This window comes from Cyprinus carpio, chromosome B8 (genome assembly GCF_018340385.1).
Source record: "Cyprinus carpio isolate SPL01 chromosome B8, ASM1834038v1, whole genome shotgun sequence".
NCBI lineage: Eukaryota > Metazoa > Chordata > Actinopteri > Cypriniformes > Cyprinidae > Cyprinus > Cyprinus carpio.
Window position 1 is genome coordinate 6839728 of NC_056604.1, and position 19528 is coordinate 6859255.

The 19528-nt window shown below is 35.8% G+C and overlaps 1 protein-coding gene across 1 annotated transcript; it reads left to right on the forward strand.

Moving 5' to 3' along the window:
• Nucleotides 1–98: 98 nt before the first annotated feature.
• On the forward strand, nucleotides 99–4714 carry LOC109073306 (intraflagellar transport protein 81 homolog). Its single transcript, XM_042729418.1, has 11 exons — nucleotides 99–242; nucleotides 507–610; nucleotides 818–998; nucleotides 1842–1931; nucleotides 2014–2079; nucleotides 2509–2619; nucleotides 2755–2839; nucleotides 3259–3422; nucleotides 3847–3942; nucleotides 4132–4278; nucleotides 4625–4714. Exons 1-11 carry the CDS (start codon nucleotides 99–101, stop codon nucleotides 4697–4699), a joined length of 1263 nt encoding a protein of 420 aa, XP_042585352.1. The 3' UTR covers nucleotides 4700–4714.
• Nucleotides 4715–19528: the final 14814 nt, after the last annotated feature.

Here is a 19528-nt window from a genome sequence, read left to right on the forward strand (position 1 = left end):
TAATCAGCTCGACAATTACCTAACGTTAGTATAAAAAGAAATTCTAAACATCGCAATCAAGTGTTGTTTTTTTTTTGTTTGAAAACAAAATATTCTAGATGATGGGGGAGCTGATATTTTTTGTCGTACAGCTGAACAGAGAGCCTTTTAAGAAAAACTTCAATCTCATTACATTCGACTCTCTGGAGCCAATGCAGTTACTGCAGACTTTAAATGATGCTCTGGCTGAAATTGATCCAAAGGTGAGTGAAGAAAGGATCTTTTAATACAAATTACATCTTTATTAATCCAAATACAAAGTAAAATAAGTAACCTTAAATAACAGTATTCTTTGTGTCCCTGTGAACAGTTTTATTTATTTATTTATTTCATATTACATTACATTTGTATTTCATAAACTGGTGTGTTATACAGACCCTATCTGTCAGGTTTATTTTTATGTTGTGTGTTCCCTCTAATCGGCTGTTTACACTTTATCTTGTCTCGATCCACATCTTTTCTTTCAGCAAGCCATTGATATACGTGAGGAAATGCCTGAGCAGACAGCCAAGAGAATGTTTACTCTTCTGGGGATGCTGAAATACAAACCTCCTGGAGGAATGTCTGAAGTGTAAGATAGAAATAGTGAAAAACTGTACAGAATATGTCAAATAGTGGTCACATGGGTATCATACAGTAGCTTAGCTGGGTGCCAGCCAGGTTTGTTTTCTGAAGAAAGAAACAGTGAGATGAAATGGATTCAAAAGATTTATTTTTGCTCTTGCACTTTTTAAGTTTTAAATGTCTAATCAGCTTTGAAATGTGTATACCTCGACAGAAGCAGTTTTCGTCAGGGTTTGGTGATAGGCAGTAAGCCCGTGGTGCACCCCATCTTGCACTGGCTGTTACAGAGGATTCCAGAGCTGAAGAAGAGAGCGTACCTGGCCAGGTTCCTCGTCAAACTAGAGGTTCCTGCTGAGTTTCTCCAAGATGATGTCATTGCTGAGACCTTCCACCAGGTATTACTATACTGAACATATGGCTTAAAGGAATAGCTTAAGCTTAATAGATTCAGATGCGTTTGTTTCTTCATCAGAACAGATTTGGAGAAATTTAGCATTGCATCACTTGCTCACCAATGGATCCTCTGCAGTGAATGGGTGCCGTCAGAACATCAGAGTCCAAACAGCTGATAAAAACATCACAATAATCCGCAACACAACTATCAGATAATAACTTGTGAAGTGAAAAGCTGTTCAAACTTTCATTCTGACGGCACCCATTAACTGCAGAGCAAGTGATGTACCTTAATGCTAAATTTCTCCAAGTATGCTCTGATGAAAAAACAAATTCATACATCTTATATGGACTGAGGATGAGGAAATGTTTAGCAAATTACATTTTTTGAATGAACTATTCTTTTAAGTCTTAAAAAAAACATTGTTTTTTAGATTCTATTCTATTTTGTTTTGTTTTCTATAACACGCATTCTGGTACTTTACACAAAGAGAGTGTGGAGTGGTGTCTTTTATAAGTTTACATATATATCCGAAATTAAATAACATTTAATTGAAATGTTTATTTCTGGTAAATAATGAAATTCTAAGTAAAAAGAGCTTATATAATATTTAGAGGTAGATGAATGAAGTTGTATTTTTAAATGATAAATTGTGTGCACATAATCATGGTTGCTTACTATTTTCTTTTAAAAAAACCTTTCATTACTTGTTGTGAACTTTAACGCCTTTTTTTAGCACCGTTTGTGTACCTACTTTAGATTCTGTTTGTGCATCATTTTAGATTAATTGATGTTTATTTTTCTTGTGCTTTATTCTAATGTTTTCTTTCTATTGATTTCATAGTATGAGGAGCTGGTGGGGGGATTCAAGAACATCCACAAAGAGTGTGAGCAGCTGAAGAGCTCAGGTTTCTCCACTGCTGAGATTCGACGGGTAAGAAAGCCAGTGTTGCTGAAGTCCCATCTGGTCATGCAGAGTTTTGCATTATATACACAATAACAATGTGTCGCTGCAGGACATTGTTGCAATGGAGGAGGAGAAGGATCAACTCATAAAAAGGGTGGAGCGGCTTAAAAAGAGGGTAAGAAAGACAGAATCCTATAGAATATTTTTGTGAAACTAAATAAAATGATGGAATCGCACCAGCAAACACACATATTTGCAGAGAACTATCAAACTGAAATGCAAAGGTCACAGTTTAAAATGCTTAAATGGAATAATGAATGCAATTAAATCTACAAAATAAAGGACCACCACGGCATGTGAAATAAAAACAAAACAGGTTTAGGTTAATTAATTATTTAACAATTATAAAATAATTACAAAAGTTCTGAAGCTCAAATTGGATCTGAAAATTCCATATACGCACATGATCGTAACTCCTTGCAAGTCCCAGTTTTAACCATATTTAAACCCACTCCAGACAATTCACTTATTTAGCATAGTAAATGAGAAACAGCTCTACTTATTCTGGTTTCGTGGTTTTTGTGATACTATTCTTCTCCACTAGGTGGAGGCAGTGTCAAACCATCAACGCATGCTGGAACTGGCCAGACAGCTAAGAGTGGAAAAAGAAAGAGAAGAATCTCTTGCTCATCAGAAACAGGAGCAGAAGAACCAGGTAGAGACCGTCTGTATACCTGCACAAATACATCATATCTGAAGAACCTCACTGGAGCTCTATGACCAGTTATTGAATCAGTTATTGTCTCCTGGATATTCTGATTGCTCAGGCTGTGTTTCATCTCTGGTGTAGCTCTTCCAGGCAGAGCAGAGACTGCAGAGATGTCAGATCCAGCTTAGAGACTTGCAGCAGGCCGCTGCAGATGAAAAGCCAGAGAGTAAGTTACTATACTTAAAGACACCTGTCCCAGAATCACTCAGAGTTTAAGCATGGATCATGGGTTCAAGTCCCAGTGCACACCCATACTGAAAAAAATATGTATGTGAGTGATACCTTAACATTATTTTTAAATAAAAGATGTACTGTATATTTCAAGTATATGTTATGTATACGTAATGGTGATTTTGATTGTTTTGTGACCTCTTTGCACCTTTTACTCATCTTTCAAGGAATTATTCATAGTGCATTTATTTCTTGTGTTCTCACATTGCAAGTTTCAGAACTCTTTCAGAGCACTTTCTTTATGATGTCCACTGAATCTTATAACACTCTCACTGCAATATACACGTGTTGTGGCACAGAGCACGATCAATTTAGTACTTTTATTTGTAAAGATAAAATGCAACCTAATCACAGGCCTTATGAAGAGACTCGAAGAGGACATTAAGTTCAACTCCTACATGGTGTCTGAGAAGCTGCCCAGAGAGCTGGAGAACACGAGAAAGGTGGTAAAGTACTTACAGAAGGTGGCGTCTGAGCCTGCTTTGGGCCAAGCAGAACTGAGGGAGCTGGAGGACAAGGTCAGTCCGTGTACATGGACTCTTAATGTTAAAGTCTGAACAAAGAACAGTATAAAGTCGTGTAGGCGGGATCCTTCAGAAATGATTTTAATATGCTGATCCTTTGCTTAAGAAACATTTCTTATTATTATCAGTGTTGAAAACAGTTGTGCTGTTTAAAGAAAAAAGTGTGAAAACGGCTAAACAGCTTTTTTTTGTTATTCTTTGATGAATAGAATGTTTAAAAGAACAGCATTTATTTAGAATAGAACATTTTTGGATCTGAATTATTATTTGGATCTTAATGTAAACTGATATCTCCTACTGACGCACTACAGCAAAAGATAGAAATAACTGACTTCAAACCATTTTTAGCTGGTGAAAATACTAGTGTTCTAATAATTTTAGCCACCACTGTAGTAATGAACTGTCTTTTGTTTATTAGATCAGAGAAACCAACACAGAGATCAACCATCTGATTGAGAAGAAGATGATGCGTAACGACCCAATGGATGATAAACTCTCTTTGTTCAGACAGCAGGTAAGGTGTCATGACTTCATCACTTACTTGACTTTGCTTGAACAGGTGTTGTTCTTTTTACCTGAGAGGTCAAGTTTATTTTGGGCAGGGAGATTTCTGTTGAATTAAGAAAATGTGGGAGTCAATAAACCAGCAAAAAGTTATTAAAAAATAAATACATTTGTGTAAAAAGTACATTTGTGTGTTTAGGCTGCTATTATAGTCCGTAAAAAGGAAACCAAGGTGGAGGAGTTGCAGGAGGCCCGTGAGGAGTTGGCGGCTGTGGAGAGAGAACTGAACATGAAGAGCAGTCAGGCACAAGAGCGGGGTGGAGCAAAGCTGATCCGTGGAGATGAGGTACTGAAAACACTCAGTCACTATCCACAACACATAGAAGCACAGCTGCAAGTGCTTCAGGGTTGGCTCACTAATTCATCCTGTTCTATTTAGAAATATTACAACATTTGTTGTGTTAAAACTACTATAATAACCAGTTAGATCACTTTACTTTTTGAAATGTATTCCTAAATTATCAGAATTTGCTTGTTTTGTGCATCATAGAAAACCAAATATGCAAGGCATAAAAACATACAGTATGTACACTTAAAGGATACGTTTGCAGATTTTCAACCAGTTTTGTATTGTTTCAATGGCAGTTTGCATATGTAAATGAATAATGTGTACTTCTTTGTTTTATGTGTAGCATTTATTTGTCAGGAAAAGTCTGCCAGATGCACGTTTTGCACCATCAGGTGGAATTTTGCAGATTTTATTTTAAAACTATAGATCAAACTTCTGCATTTTGTTTATTCGTATCTGGATGGACAGAAAAATGGCTCCAAAATTAAAAGTTTTTGTCAAAAGAGAACACCAATGTCATTCTTTCTTTTTTTTCTGGTCATGTTTTTATTGTATTCTATTTTAAACCATTTTTCAGGTTTCTATTTCATAGACAGGCAAGTTTTTATTAAAAGCCCATCTTGCCAGCGGTGAATTACCCCTTTATGCAGCACTGCTCCAGAAGGGCAGGTGACAGTTATGTCATCTGGCACGAACTTTCTCACACTGGCCCCGGAGCCAGAGCTGTAATGTTTTTTCCCAGGAGATTTCCCGGAGTAACTGTCAGTGATGAACAGGCCTGTCTGTTTCTGAGACCTGCGAACTATCCTGTCCTCACTTTTTGCTGTCTGTCTGCATTTTTTGTTTTTTTTAACAAGCAGACGTTCCATTCCCTGGCTGGCCTTGGGCAGAGATATTGGCAGGCCCAGCAGATAGAGTGGCACCCTGGCTAAAATAGCCACCATTCCTCCCCCAATTCTGGACTTCCTGCGATTTTATCAGCCTCTCCATGATAACATTCACTTTTGTCCATGGCTCATCCAACCGTGAACAGCAGCAGCCAAGTGATGGATAGCTGAAACTATAGAGAGAGTGTGTGTCTATAGATGTGATAGGGATGTGCAAGCCTGAGCCTCAGAAATAGACAATAACCAAGTATGGGCAACTTGTGGCACAATGTAGAAGGAAGCAGAAGAACTTTTGGTGCAGTGGGAGACACTGATATGACATAAAATTAACTTAAACACAGATAATGGGGAGAGGGAACAGAGTTCCTAGGGTTAGGGTTATGATTTCTAAATGTGATTTCTAAAATTAATAAAAAATAAATAAATAAAATGAATTATTTTAACAAAAATTTTAAAAGGAATTCAGAAGATGATTTTTTTTTTATTACAATATTTGAAAGCAACAGCGTTAGATAAGTTGGAGGCAGTTCAATACAAATTCAGCTCAGTTGACAGCACTTATTCGCGATTAAAAGATAAAAGTTTTTGTTTGCATTATACTGTATATGTGTGTGTTCTCTGTACATTTATTATGTATATACTGTATAAACACACACACATACAGTATATATTTTGAAAATATTTACATGTCTATATTTATATTCATATAATTTATATTATAAATAAATATATTTCATATGTAAACTTTTTTTTTTCCGGAAATATATATATGCATTTGTGTGTATTTATATTGATATATTTGTTAAATGTTGAATATACAGTTTTAAAAAAGACAACACAGAGCATGACTTCATATCATAAAATGTTGCAGTATCAAAATAGTCTAATGTGACCGCTGCTTAAAAACTATAAAATGACTCAGCCTAAACTGAATAATTAATATAAGCGAAAAAGTAACATTATTAGTAGGTTAATCAGCATTATGCAACAAATGCTGTCTGTTGAGCTTAATAAAATTGAACCCATAAGAAAGCATGTAAAATGCTCATGTGTTCCTGTTTCAGTTGTTTGCAGTGAAGGAACTCGAGAACACAGCGAGGCATTAGTGCTGCTCCCCTCCCAAACCGCACCAACCTTGTCTGCCCTTGCTGTCCCAAAATACACAAAGCATAAACTCTCACACACAATCTCTGCATGCCCCAAGTGACATACGGCACATTGTGTGATTTCTGAGTTTGCTCTCCGGTGCCCCTCAACGTTTATAGCCATTGGCAGTACTGACAGAAGAATAGCCTGAGCGAACAAGCTGCCAGAATAAGATGTTTTTCGTCCCTTTCTGCATGCCTGCAGTCTCAGGTTTCTTTTGTGGAGATCCACTGAGATGTCCCAGCGGCACCCTGGTTTGCCCCTTCTTCACATCCCTTTATTCCTTAGAGCTGTTTTCTCCTAGAGACTCTCACCTTACCGGAGATGGAGCCAAGGCCACAATGTTCACCTGACTTTGTCTCATTGCAGTTCCTTTTTTACTTATTGAGCGTCCATGTTATTGTCTACATACAAGTATTTACTGTCCATAATTTCTAAGTACTTACTGTTAATTAAGTTTTCATGTTTTTTTTTAATATTTAATGAGTAGTTGACATAAAATAGATGTACTTTTTGGTAATATCCTGCTGTGTGACGTTATACTTCATACATACTTCAAGATGAGTCCTCTGCACAATCTGACTTTGTCGCAACCTAGAATTAAACAGCTGGTCTCGTCTGGCCAGAGGAGAACGGCACACGCACTAAACTATAATGTGGAAACTTCAATTTTCTGTAAAGCTACTTTGCAATGATTTGCATCGTGAAAAGCACTTTACAAATAAACTTGAATTGAATTGAAAACTATTTTGATACACTGTTTCCCTGTTTAATACTGTAAAGCTGCTTTGACACAATCTGCATTGTAAAAAGCGCTATATAAATAATGGTGACTTGACATAAAACAATTTTAAACAGCATTTCACATGTTTTTAATAATTATTATGCATGTGGATTTGATGATCTAAAATGAATCTATGATTAATTGCAAAACTACTTGAGTGCTAGTGAAGGAAAAAAGGAGATTCAAATAGTGAAAACTTGCATGAAACTCGCAAAAAAAGAGTATACCCATGAGTATTTTTCCTAGATATTTTCTGAATTTTATTTATTTGCTTTTTTTTTAAAGATTTTTTTAATTGTCCCTTTTTACTTTATTATCCTTTTCATTTTATTATTGTTGGGTTTTCTTTTCAGTTTTTAATGTACTTTTTTCATGTCTTAAGATTTTTTGTGTTTTTATCCTGTTTGTTTTAGTTTAAGCGATATGTGGCCAAGATGCGTGGCAAGAGCAGCACTTACAAGAAGAAACGGCAGGAGATCGCTGAGCTGAAGGTGGAGTATGGTGTTCTACAGAGGACTGAAGAGATCCTGAGAGAGCGACACACAGCTGGACAACAGCAGCTGGTAAACACACATTTATCCATCATTCTGTCGTTCTCTGTCTGTTAACGTTGATATTTTGTTCAAATGTTTTTCAAAACTTTCAAATGTGTTTTTCAAGCCAAACTTTACAACTTGCTTCATACTCAAATGTTTGTTTGTTTTTTATTTCAATTTATTTTAATTCCACCTCCTTGCATTCAAATCCAAACTGCAATTTTGCATCCTGTTATAGTGCACTGCTTAACGGCTACCTTTGTTCTTCAAACATCACTGGTGTTTTAGCGTATCATTTCACCATCTTATACGCACTGGGACATAATCTACCTTCCCTGTACCCGTCCCCGTCTATTCAAATTGCATTAACGCTGAAGTAACAGCACCTTCCTGGAAATGACTTCACACCTCTGAACCCTCCCTGTCTCTGACTGCTGATAGCCCATTTGACGCAGAAAGGCTGAGCTTGGGCTATTTATGATCCCGGCATTTGCTCCCTGTCTGCATCCTATGCTATTATTTTTTGAGTAGGGGAATTTTCCTCCTCCATTTTGTGTCTGGTTGCACGAGCCTGGGCCACCCCTCCTTTTGGCACCTGATCTTCTCAAACGGCCTGGGCATCAGTCAAACCCCTGCCAACGCACTCGTTCCACATGTCGTGTCATGTGCAAAGTGCATCAGTATCAAGAGCATTACAAATGCATCCGCCTATAAAATATGTCCTTACGTCTTGAAATGAAGGATTAAGATGATATAGGTAGAATTACAGTGATATCGATTACAGTGATTAAAAAAAAAGTTATCAGTATTGGTAATTTACTAATCTGTGCACCTTCAATAGATTTACCAAACTGAAACTGACCACAGAGCCTAAACAAATTGAATTGTGAAAGGGTTGTACCACTTCAGCCTTACCCATAATATTTGCAAAGTTCCTCATTTTCCCTGACTAGTCCAAAATGTCTAGATGAAGCTAAGTTGAGTTGAGCCGTACTGAAGTGTCAAAATGTGATTAGTTATGTAATCTCCCCAGAAATAATGCTCAGCACATTTTTGTCCAATTATAAAACCCATAGCCGTTAGTTTCAGCTTGACCTGTGAAGTTCCCTCTGTACAAAGAAAATAAAGTGCTTTGCACTGCGATTTATGGCTTTGGATTCTGTTTGAACATCACACTGTCACTGCAGATACATCCTATGGAAGCATGTTTCCACCACGGGATAAAGAATTCTAGGTTTAGATCTCATAATTTGGATGATTGTTTTTACATATAAACACAGAATTCCAGAAAAAACAATTATTTCATATTTTAGAAAATCAAAATGCATTCATTACTTTCCAATGCAATAATCAGAATATTCATTAGCATATAATGTAAGATGGTATTTGTTTTTATCCATCTACTGTAGATTTGATCGTATTGCTATTGGCTGCCTGTGATATCATCGGTTAATGTAATTTTAGTCACAAAAGCAGACATGAAAAGTCATTTAAGAGGCAGAGACCATTATGACATTTTGATGAAATATAATGAAAAGCTTTTATTTTGGAACAACATGTTCCGATGAATCATGCACATTGACCAGGGATATTTATTATGGAAGTAAATAGGGTCAGTTTTGATTTCATTATAAGATTGTCGCTACAAACGTTGGCTAATATGGTTCAGATCTTGTTTGATTTGTGGGCTGAAATTATGCAGCTGGCAGTTTTTCAGTAACATTGATTGTTTACTGTGTGCAAAAAATCAAACATTTCAGTATGTAATCTAATCAAATTGACAAGGCGAATAAACATTTGTTCTATTTATGCTTTGTTTGTGTTCTGGTGTTCAGGAATCTCTGGAGGCTCAGCGGGGGATCTCGGGCTACAGCGATACTCAGGAAGAGCTGGAGAGAGTCTCCGCTATCAAGAGCGAGCTGGACGAGATGAAGGGACGAACGCTGGACGATATGTCTGAAATGGTGAGCTGGGCCAAGCAGATTTGGAGAATGATATTCTACATCCCTAATCCTATCCAATACCTAAACTTAACATCTATCATACTAACTAATAATAAGCAGCAAATTAGGTGTTTATTGAGCCAAAAGTCATAGTTAATGGCTAAAATTTGACCTTAAAATAAAGTGTTACCATTTTTCCCAAACATGCTTTTTATGATTAAAATACCATATATTAACAAAATACTAAAACTTTTTTGTGGATGAGTTTCTTTAACTCACTCATTTGTATGCATTTGGTTGATTCTCTCTCGGGTCATCATCTGTCATGAAGATTTGTGTTTATTTCAGGTAAAGAAGCTGAATTCAGTGATAGCAGAGAAGAAGTCTGCTCTGTCTCCTCTGATAAAGGACCTGAGAGCTCTGAGACAGGAACACGCAGTGAGTGACTGTTTCACGTCAAGCAAGATACTGAAGATACAAAGCCATTTGTTTCTTTCCCCCATACTGAGAATCACTATCAACTACCAAGAGCCGATCAGCATATCAGATCTGTCAGAATTGTGTTCTCTTTTGTTTTGCTTGTTAAAACAGGAGCTCGCTCCAGAGTTTGAGCAGAAGAAGGCTCAGTATGACACCTGTGCTGCAGGACTGGAGAGCAATCGGTCCAAGTTGGAACAGGTATTATGGGGCTCTACCAGGGTTTTATAACATTGATACTGAATTGAGAGTTTCTTTAAATTTATATATTTTAAATATATATTTATTTATTTATTTATTTAAATTATTATATTATATTATATTATATTATATTATATTATATTATATTATATTATATTATATTATATTAGATTAGATTATATTAGATTATATTATAAATAGATGTAAATTTAATTCTCTATAATCTTACATAATTTCATTGTAATAAAATAACTGTATTTTATTATATTTAAAAAATATCTTTAATTTTAAGTTTTTTTTTTTAAATAAAAATTTAAATGAGATATTTTTTCTTGTTTTAAAAATGGAGCCAAACAACATTAAAGCATACAATTATATTTAATTAATAAATAATATTACATTATGAATAAATAAATAACAAACACACACATAAATATATTAGAAAAATTAAATATATAGTCCTTTGTGATTTTTGTATATAGATATACAAACAATATTAAGCAGGCTTATGACTCAAATTTGCTGAATTTATGTGAACCTCAATTATTCTTCAGATTCAATTTTAGCATTCTGTGGATGTTCAAATTCTAACTCATATTCAAAGACAGCCAACCTTGGTCTCAACTTGACTGTTTTAGCATCTTATGAAATAATATTGAATATACAAGAGCGGACAGTGATTTAATGTCCTGATGTTATGCAGGAAGTGAGGATGCTCAGGGAAGAGACGGCACAGGAAGAAAGCCGATATCATCACATTAACTGCATGAGAGAGGTAAAAACCATCTTCCTCTTAGACATCAGAGATTTCTAGTCCTGTGGTTTTCTTTCACTCTCTCCTCCCCTACCTTTCTTTTTACAGATTACTGAAAGTCAAATGGAGAGGGCGGCAGATCAGAGTAAGATTAATCAGTCAATGGATATACAGGTGCGGAGGACGGCTCTCAGGTAAGAAACTGAAGATATATCTGCTCTAGATAAACCTAAAAGCTCCAGTGAAAAGACAGACGTGTACACAACACATGAATTCATGCTTCATAACTGACAAACAAATGATTCCCGAGAGGCTCTTTTGAGCTGGCAGCTCTCAGCACGCCTGCCTGCCTGCTGCTCAGAATGGTTGTTTTTGTCATGTCTTTTGTTTCAGTTATGCTTCAAGTATCTATTCACCCATTCCTGATCCATGCAGCCTACACATTCGAAAAGTTTAGCAGAATTTCTGCTAAATGTGGAGGCGGGCGATAGCCTTGTGGTTAAGGATTTAAGCTGTTAACACAAAGGTTGCAGGTTCAATCTTTAGTAGGAGTGACTCAGGAATTGGAGAACTTGCTATAATCATAAGTCATAAGTTACTTTACTATTGTCAGATTAGATTATTTTTTCTTCCAAGCAATGCAATAAAAGTTTATTTGGGTAACTGTTCAATAGAATGTTACTAAATGTCATTAATTTACTAAATGTCAAATTAATGAACGAATGCTGTCATTCATTCACCCTAAAGTCGTCCAAACCAGTGTAGTAAACTAAAACTAAAAATGTAAAAGAAAAAAAAAATATTAAATGAATTAAATGTTACCCGAAATTTAAAAAATAGCTTGTAAAATAGTTGCAAAAAAACTATGTAAATAGCTATAACTGAACTCTTTCAGTTTCAAAGAGACCATTTTTAGTTTTCCATTTAATTTATGTTGAAGTACTAAAATGTATTAAAACTGAAACTTAAATTAAAATGCAAAAAAAAATCAACTTTAAATTAAAAAAATGACAAGGCAAAATTACTCAAGGCAAAATAAAAACTAATTCACAATATTAATAATTACTAAGGACAGAATGATGTTTATTCTGCTGTTCAGATGTGATACTCAGAACGTTTATGCTGCTATTTTGCATGCAATGAAAAGCATACACTGAACAGGGGCCCCTACTCTTCAAAAAAAAAAAAAAAAAAAAATATATATATTAAAGTTGACAATATGACTCATGCACTACATTCCAACTCTTTAGAAATTATACAATAGTTTTGTGTGAGTAACAGACTAATAATGAGTTGTTATTCACTGATTGATTTAATTTCCTGCTATAAATATCATTCGCATATGCACATTCAATAAGGCTTTGAAAGACTTGAGAAATAGTGCACAAGGCATGTGGACTTTTTATGGTACTTTTATGTTTATTAAAACTTTTTTTAGAGCTTGACTATATGGCTTTACTGTATGAAAAGTAGCCACTATATGGTTTTAGTGATGGAAAAGAGCAGCTTGGACATAAAAAATTGAAACAGGTTTGGAAAAACATGAGAAAGAAAACAAGTATTCCTTTAAGGAATCACTGTATATCCATCTCTTACAGAGAGAAGTACATCGCGAACACGGCAGAGCAGGAGTCCTTGGGCAAGGTGAGGAGACTGTCTTTGGAGATGTGTTAATTGTGTATGGTTAATGACTTACATCTACATTTACATTTTATCATTTAGCAGACGCTTTTATCCACAGTGACTTACAAATGAGAACATTAGAAGCAATCAGACCAACGAGAGAACAACAACAGTATACAAGTGCCATGGCAAGTCTCAATTAGTCTAGCACAGAACTCGTAGCAAGGTTTTTTTGTTTTTTTTTTTTTTTTTTTAAGAATAGGATAGACAAGAAAAGGTAAGTGCTAGTATTAGTTGGTTAAGTGCTGGTGAAAAAGATGAGTCTTTAGATGTTTTTTGAAAATGAGTAAAGACTTGGATGTTCGAATTGAGATTGGGAGGTCATTCCACCAGCACGCACCACCCCATCTGCCCCCTGGCTGTCCGATGTTCTCCGTGAACATCTCTCTAAACTCAGGGCTGCAGAGAGGAAATGGCATAAATCAAGAAACTCTACCGACCTCAGTGTGTATCAGTCTCTCCTCTCTTCCTTCTCTGCAAATGTCTTCACTGCTAAAACATCATACTACCACAACAAAATGAACAACTGTCCTGATTCTCGCACACTTTTCAAAACTTTCTCTTCTCTTCTTAGTCCGCCTCCACCTCCTCCTTCATCGACTCTTACAACCGACGACTTTGCAGTTTTCTTTACAAATAAGACAAGAACCATAGTAATTGCATGTGATTCAAATGAACTGTTACCTGTAAGAGACGGCTGAAGATCAAATTTCCATTCTTTTGAGATAAGGAGACCAGTACCGCCACCCCTCCTGATCATACGAGGGGTGTGGGAACAAGTGAAATTAGTGGAGAGGGCTGCGGTAGTGGCAGTGCCTTCAGGTTTGATCCAAGTCTCAGTTAGGGCCATGAGGTTGAGACCGGAATGAGTAGCAATAGAAGAAATGAAATCTGCTTTGTTAACAGCAGACTGGCAGTTCCAGAGACCAACTGGAATAAAGAGTAAAGTAGTAGAGGTCAGAGGTACAGGCCGTAGATTTTTGGGATAGGCCTGCCTCCGACGTACAGTGCGTGCTCTCCGAGTGTTAGTAGTAATAGTGGAGATCTGAAAGCACATAGTGAGAACAAGCTATACAAAAAGAAAAGAAAGGGAAGAAAAGCTATACTCAAGTGCCTTGTCGGTTTCCTTGCTCGGTGGAGTCGCGCAGGTAGAGTCGATGGTCTTTACACTCATCGGTCTTCACACGAGGAGGCTTCACACGAGGAGGCTTCACACGAGGGCTGCCGCACTTTTATATTTGTCTGAGTACCTGTTATTGAAGTCAGTTGGCCACGCCTTACTATTTAGCAGACCGAAACTAGGGAGTCCCACGATAGGCAAACACGAGAACAAACGCCACTTCAGCACGTATTTACCACAGTAAAAAACACAGTTAATGAAACAAAGTTTCCTAGCAACGACGACCCGCACTGTAGTCTAATGATAAAACAAGGTAAAACACTTACAAACTGCTGTCCTTTTCTGTTGCTCGACTGTTTCTTCCAACAAGGACTTCCAAAACAGGTAATTAAGTACTTTCACTGGCTTTGGCCACGTCTTACTATTTAGCAGACCGAAACTGGGGAGTCCCGCGATAGGCAAACGTGAGAACAAACGCCACTTCAGCATGTATTTACCATGGTAAAAAAACACAGTAAATGAAACAAAGTAAATGAAAAAAATGACTTAGTTCCATCAGGTTGTTTACTTGTCTTTATCTCATCTGCCGGGGTCAAATTAGTGTTAGTTAAGAGCGGGGGCCTGGTCTCCGATATTTCTGCCAAACCGTGCGGAGCATGCGACCAGTGTCACGCCACATCGTGCCAGTGTTAGAACAAAGCTTGTGTAATCATTGCCCTGATGTACATCCAGTGCACCACCCTCTCAGCACAGTGGAAGGAGAGACGACAGCTTGCCAAACTCTCCCATAACTCCCCGTCCTGCCCTTTAACTGTTTACTGCTGCTACTTTACAAGCTTTCTGAATCCAAGAATTACGGCAACAACATTGACTGCCGGGCCGGCATATGGGTACAATAATTTTAATGTCTCAGCAAGAATTTGAAATTCAGATCAGGTATCATGGGTCAGTTTTATTGCACCAGCCATGCTTTGAATATATGTAAATAATTGCTTTTATCTCCAATTAGCATTGGAACATATAGCACTAGACGTGTTTTTTTACAAAGCTGAGGAACATTGTGTCACTGTGGGCTTGCAGGTTCTACTTTAGGTGGTGAGGTGGGTGAGGTGGGGGAGAAGGAGGAGAATATTATAGAGATGGATATGTGGAAGGACCTGGAGACTTTGTTGGAGTGCAAGAAACAGTGCTACCTCAAGGCTCAGAGCCAGGCCCCTATTGGGCACATCATCCAGGATGTTGGCAAGGATATGCTGGTTCTGTGAAGCCATTTCCCTTGTAAAAGTTGTTTTTCTGGTCATTATTATATGGATTATATAAATTACTGTATACATTATTTAGTATGTAAAGTTGTGTGTATGTTAATTTGTATATAGTTCACCCAAAAATGAAAATTTGCTGAAAAATTACATACCCTCAGGCCATCCAAGATGATTTGGAGAAAATTAGCATTATATCTCTTGCTCACCAATGGATACTCTGCAGTTTATCAGCTGATAAAAAGATCACTAAACTATCAATAAAGGACTAGTATTTTAATCAGAAAGTTAAAAACGTCTTAATGTTGTTTTTGTTTCTAACAAACAAGCATCTTTTTGCTTCACAAGAAGTTAATTAGTCGTGTGGATTATTGTGATGTTTTTATCAGCATTTTGGACTCTCATTCTGTCGGCACCTATTCACTGCAGATCCAAATTTTCATTTGTGGGTGAACTGTTCCTTTAAAACCATATATTAGTGCATATAAATGTATTCTGAAGTGAAAGAACTTCAGTGAAAGAATCCTTAGGGTTGTCTGCTAACATCCAACAAGTCCCTAGTCTCGGGTTTGACACATCTTTAAGAACAGAGCTCCAGTCTATGTGTCCAAAGATAATGCCCTACAAAGTGCTACACTTTAGATGTGTCTGCGCTCCAGGTTATTTTGGGAAACAACAGCCATGACCTTGGGCAGAAGAGCTGTCCAATTTAGGAATTCAGTTGGATCTCCTTTTGTTGCTCTGTCAGGGTAGTGCTACAGTAGTAAACAGACTGACTTGTCTAATTATCATGCGTGAGTAGCTTATTAACCTTCTTTATTTTTGCACTGTATGGACAAGTGAGAAGTCTGCTAGGCAACTTTTTTTGAAAGTTATACAAAATGTATCAAAGTCATACATCTTGTAAATTAAAGATTTAAACAGTTAGGTAGTCGTTGTATTGATTTTTAACATTCTAATGTGGAATATTTAGCAGTTGGATCCTGTATATTGATCCTGCAGCTACAGGTGCCATTCTGGTGATACTTTTATATATCCAGTAGAACTTTTTCTCTTTCTTTCTCTGCCTGGTGCATCCATTCATCCAGAATGTTTGGATGAGAATCAGTTTGACCACAGCATACCCATAAGCACATATAAATGGATCCTTTCTATAAAAATGGATATGCTAGAGCTCCAGGGTAGTAATTCATTCATTTATTCATATATTAATAATATAATAATATGCATAGATCAACCTGAGTAGGTGTAAGCACTGCATCCTGGCATACTGTTGCGTAGCAGTGCGTCTGCATTATAATGGACATCTGGCAACCAAAATGATTTAATACTGAGTCAGTCTCATTCAAAATGGTCTCATCATATTCACAATTAGATTTGATTTTATTAGCAGTTAGAACAGAATTGCTAAAGTTTTATTAGTTTTACATTCCAAAAGTATGTATTAGGTGATAAATAGAATATATCTTTTAAAATCTAGTTTTTAAAAAATTTGAAGTTCTTAAAAGGCAAGGCAAGTTTATTTATATAGCACATTTCATACACAATGGTTATTCGAAGTGCTTTACATAAAAATAAATTAAAAGAATAATAAAATAATAAAAATAATCACAACAATATAAACAAGGAATTTAAAAGCTTTTTAAATGATTTAAAATTTGATTTAAAATTAATTAAAACAGTTAAGAATAGAAAATGATTATACATAAAATACAGTACTGTCAGTTTGGATGTAGCACAGTGCTCATTCAATAAATGCACAGCTAAACAGATGAGTTTTGAGTCTGGATTTAAATGTGGCTAATGTTTTAGCACATATGATCTCCTCTAGAAGTTGATTCCAACTGCGGGCAGCATAATAGCTAAAAGCAGATTCCAAGATTCTTGACTTGATTTTTAGTTGTTTGTCCCCTAGAGTCAAGGTATGCATTCACCTTGAGAACTTCATCTTTGTTTCCAAATGTGATGACTTCAGTTTTCTCCTTGTTTAACTGAAGAAAGTTTTGGCAAATCCTGTTACTTTCATCAATACATTGGCAGAGGGAGTCAGTGGGACTGTAGTCATTTGGGGACAAGGTATAAAAAATGTAATATTCACATTCACTCTGATTTCATTTGTATACCGTTTTCTACTTTTGATTAAAAAAAAGTACTAAAATGCTTTAGTTGAATACATGTGAGTGAACATTAATCATTATTTGCAAGGTTTATAAAAATTCACACATTTGAGTAACATTGATATTTAAATGCAAAAAATAATTTACATATCTGAATAATGCATTAAAAAATCTGTGATATTTTTGATGACAGTGCCAAAAGACTAAGGGGGTTATTTCTATTCTATTTTCTTGTCACATTAATATAAATATATATGTGTGTGTGTGTGTGTGTGTGTGTGTATATATATGTGTGTGTGTGTATATAATATATATATACATATGCATTTATTTGATCAAAAATACAGAAAAAAATGTAATATTGTGATATATTATTACAATTTAAAATAATTGTTTTTAAATTTATTATATATTAAATTATCATTTATTTCTGTGATGCAAAGCTGAATTTTTAGGATCATTATCACATGATCCTTTAGAAATCATTCTAATATGATGATTCATTACCAAAGTTGGAAACAGTTCTGCTGCTTAATATTTTTTTTCAGAACATGTGATACTTTTTTAAGGATACTTTGATGAATAAAAAGTAAAAAAAAAAAAAAACATGTGAAAAAAAAAAAAAAAAAAAAAAAGAAGCTTATGTTTTTAAAATATAAATATTTTGTAATAACAATATACACTGGTCAGTAATTTGGGGTCAGTAATTTTTTTTTCTTTCTTTTTAAACAAAAACAATACTTTTATTCAGCAAGGATGTGTTAAATTGATTAAAAGTGATAGTAAAGAAAATATATTATTAGAATATATATTATTAGAAAAAAAATTTTATTTTGAATAAATGCAGTTCTTTTTAACCTTTTATTCATCAAATATATTAGACAGCAGAACTGTTTCCAACACTCATAATAAATCAGAATATTAGAATGATTTCTAAATGATCATGTGATAGACTGGATGTTACATGTGACACTGAAGGCTGTAGTAGTGATGCTGAAAATTCAGCTTTGCATCACAGGAATAAATTATTTTTTTGATGTATTTTTGATTATGAAAATTTTGTTTTAAGTTTTAATAATATTTCACAATATTACTGTTTTTTCTGTATTTTTGATCAAATAATGCAGGCTTGATGAGCAGAGAAGACTTTCTTTCAAAAACATTAAAAATAGTAATGTTTCCAAACTTTTGGTCTGTACTGTATATATATATACACACACACACACACACACACACACACACACACACACACACACACACACACATATATATATGTGTGTGTGTGTGTGTGTGTGTGTGTGTGTGTGTAATATAAAATAAAATAAAAATATTTGAATGATATATATATATATATATATATATATACAGGTCCTTCTCAAAAAATTAGCATATTGGATAAAAGTTCATTATTTTCCATAATGTAATGATAAAAATTAAACTTTCATATATTTTAGATTCATTGCACACCAACTGAAATATTTCAGGTCTTTTATTGTTTTAATACTGATGATTTTGGCATACAGCTCATGAAAAGCCAAAATTCCTATCTCAAAAAATTAGCATATCATGAAAAGGTTCTCTAAACGAGCTATTTAAACTAATCATCTAAATCAAATAATTAACTCTAAACACCTGCAAAAGATTCCTGAGGCTTTTTAAAAACTCCCAGCCTGGTTCATTACTCAAAACCGCAATCATGGGGTAAGGACTGCCGACCTGACTGCTGTCCACAAGGCCATCATTGACACCCTCAAGCGAGAGGGTAAGACACAGAAAGAAATTTCTGAACGAATAGGCTGTTCCCAGAGTGCTGTATCAAGGCACCTCAGTGGGAAGTCTGTGGGAAGGAAAAAGTGTGGCAAAAAACGCTGCACAACGAGAAGAGGTGACCGGACCCTGAGGAAGATTGTGGAGAAGGACCGATTCCAGACCTTGGGGGACCTGCGGAAGCAGTGGACTGAGTCTGGAGTAGAAACATCCAGAGCCACCGTGCACAGGCGTGTGCATTGGAAATGGGCTACAGGTGCCGCATTTCCCCAGGTCAAGCCACTTTTGAACCAGAAAACAGCGGCAGAAGCGCCTGTTGCTCAGTGGTCCAAAGTACTTCTTTTTTCGGAATGAAAGCAAATTATGCATGTCATTCGGAAATCAAGGTGCCAGAGTCTGGAGGAAGACTGGGGGAGAAGGGAAATGCCATGCACTGTGTCCAGTGTCAAGTACCCACAGTCAGTGATGGTCTGGGGTGCCATGTCAGTCTGCTGGTGTTGGTCCACTGTGTTTTATCAAGGGCAGGGTCAATGCAGCTAGCTATCAGGAGATTTTGGAGCACTTCATGCTTCC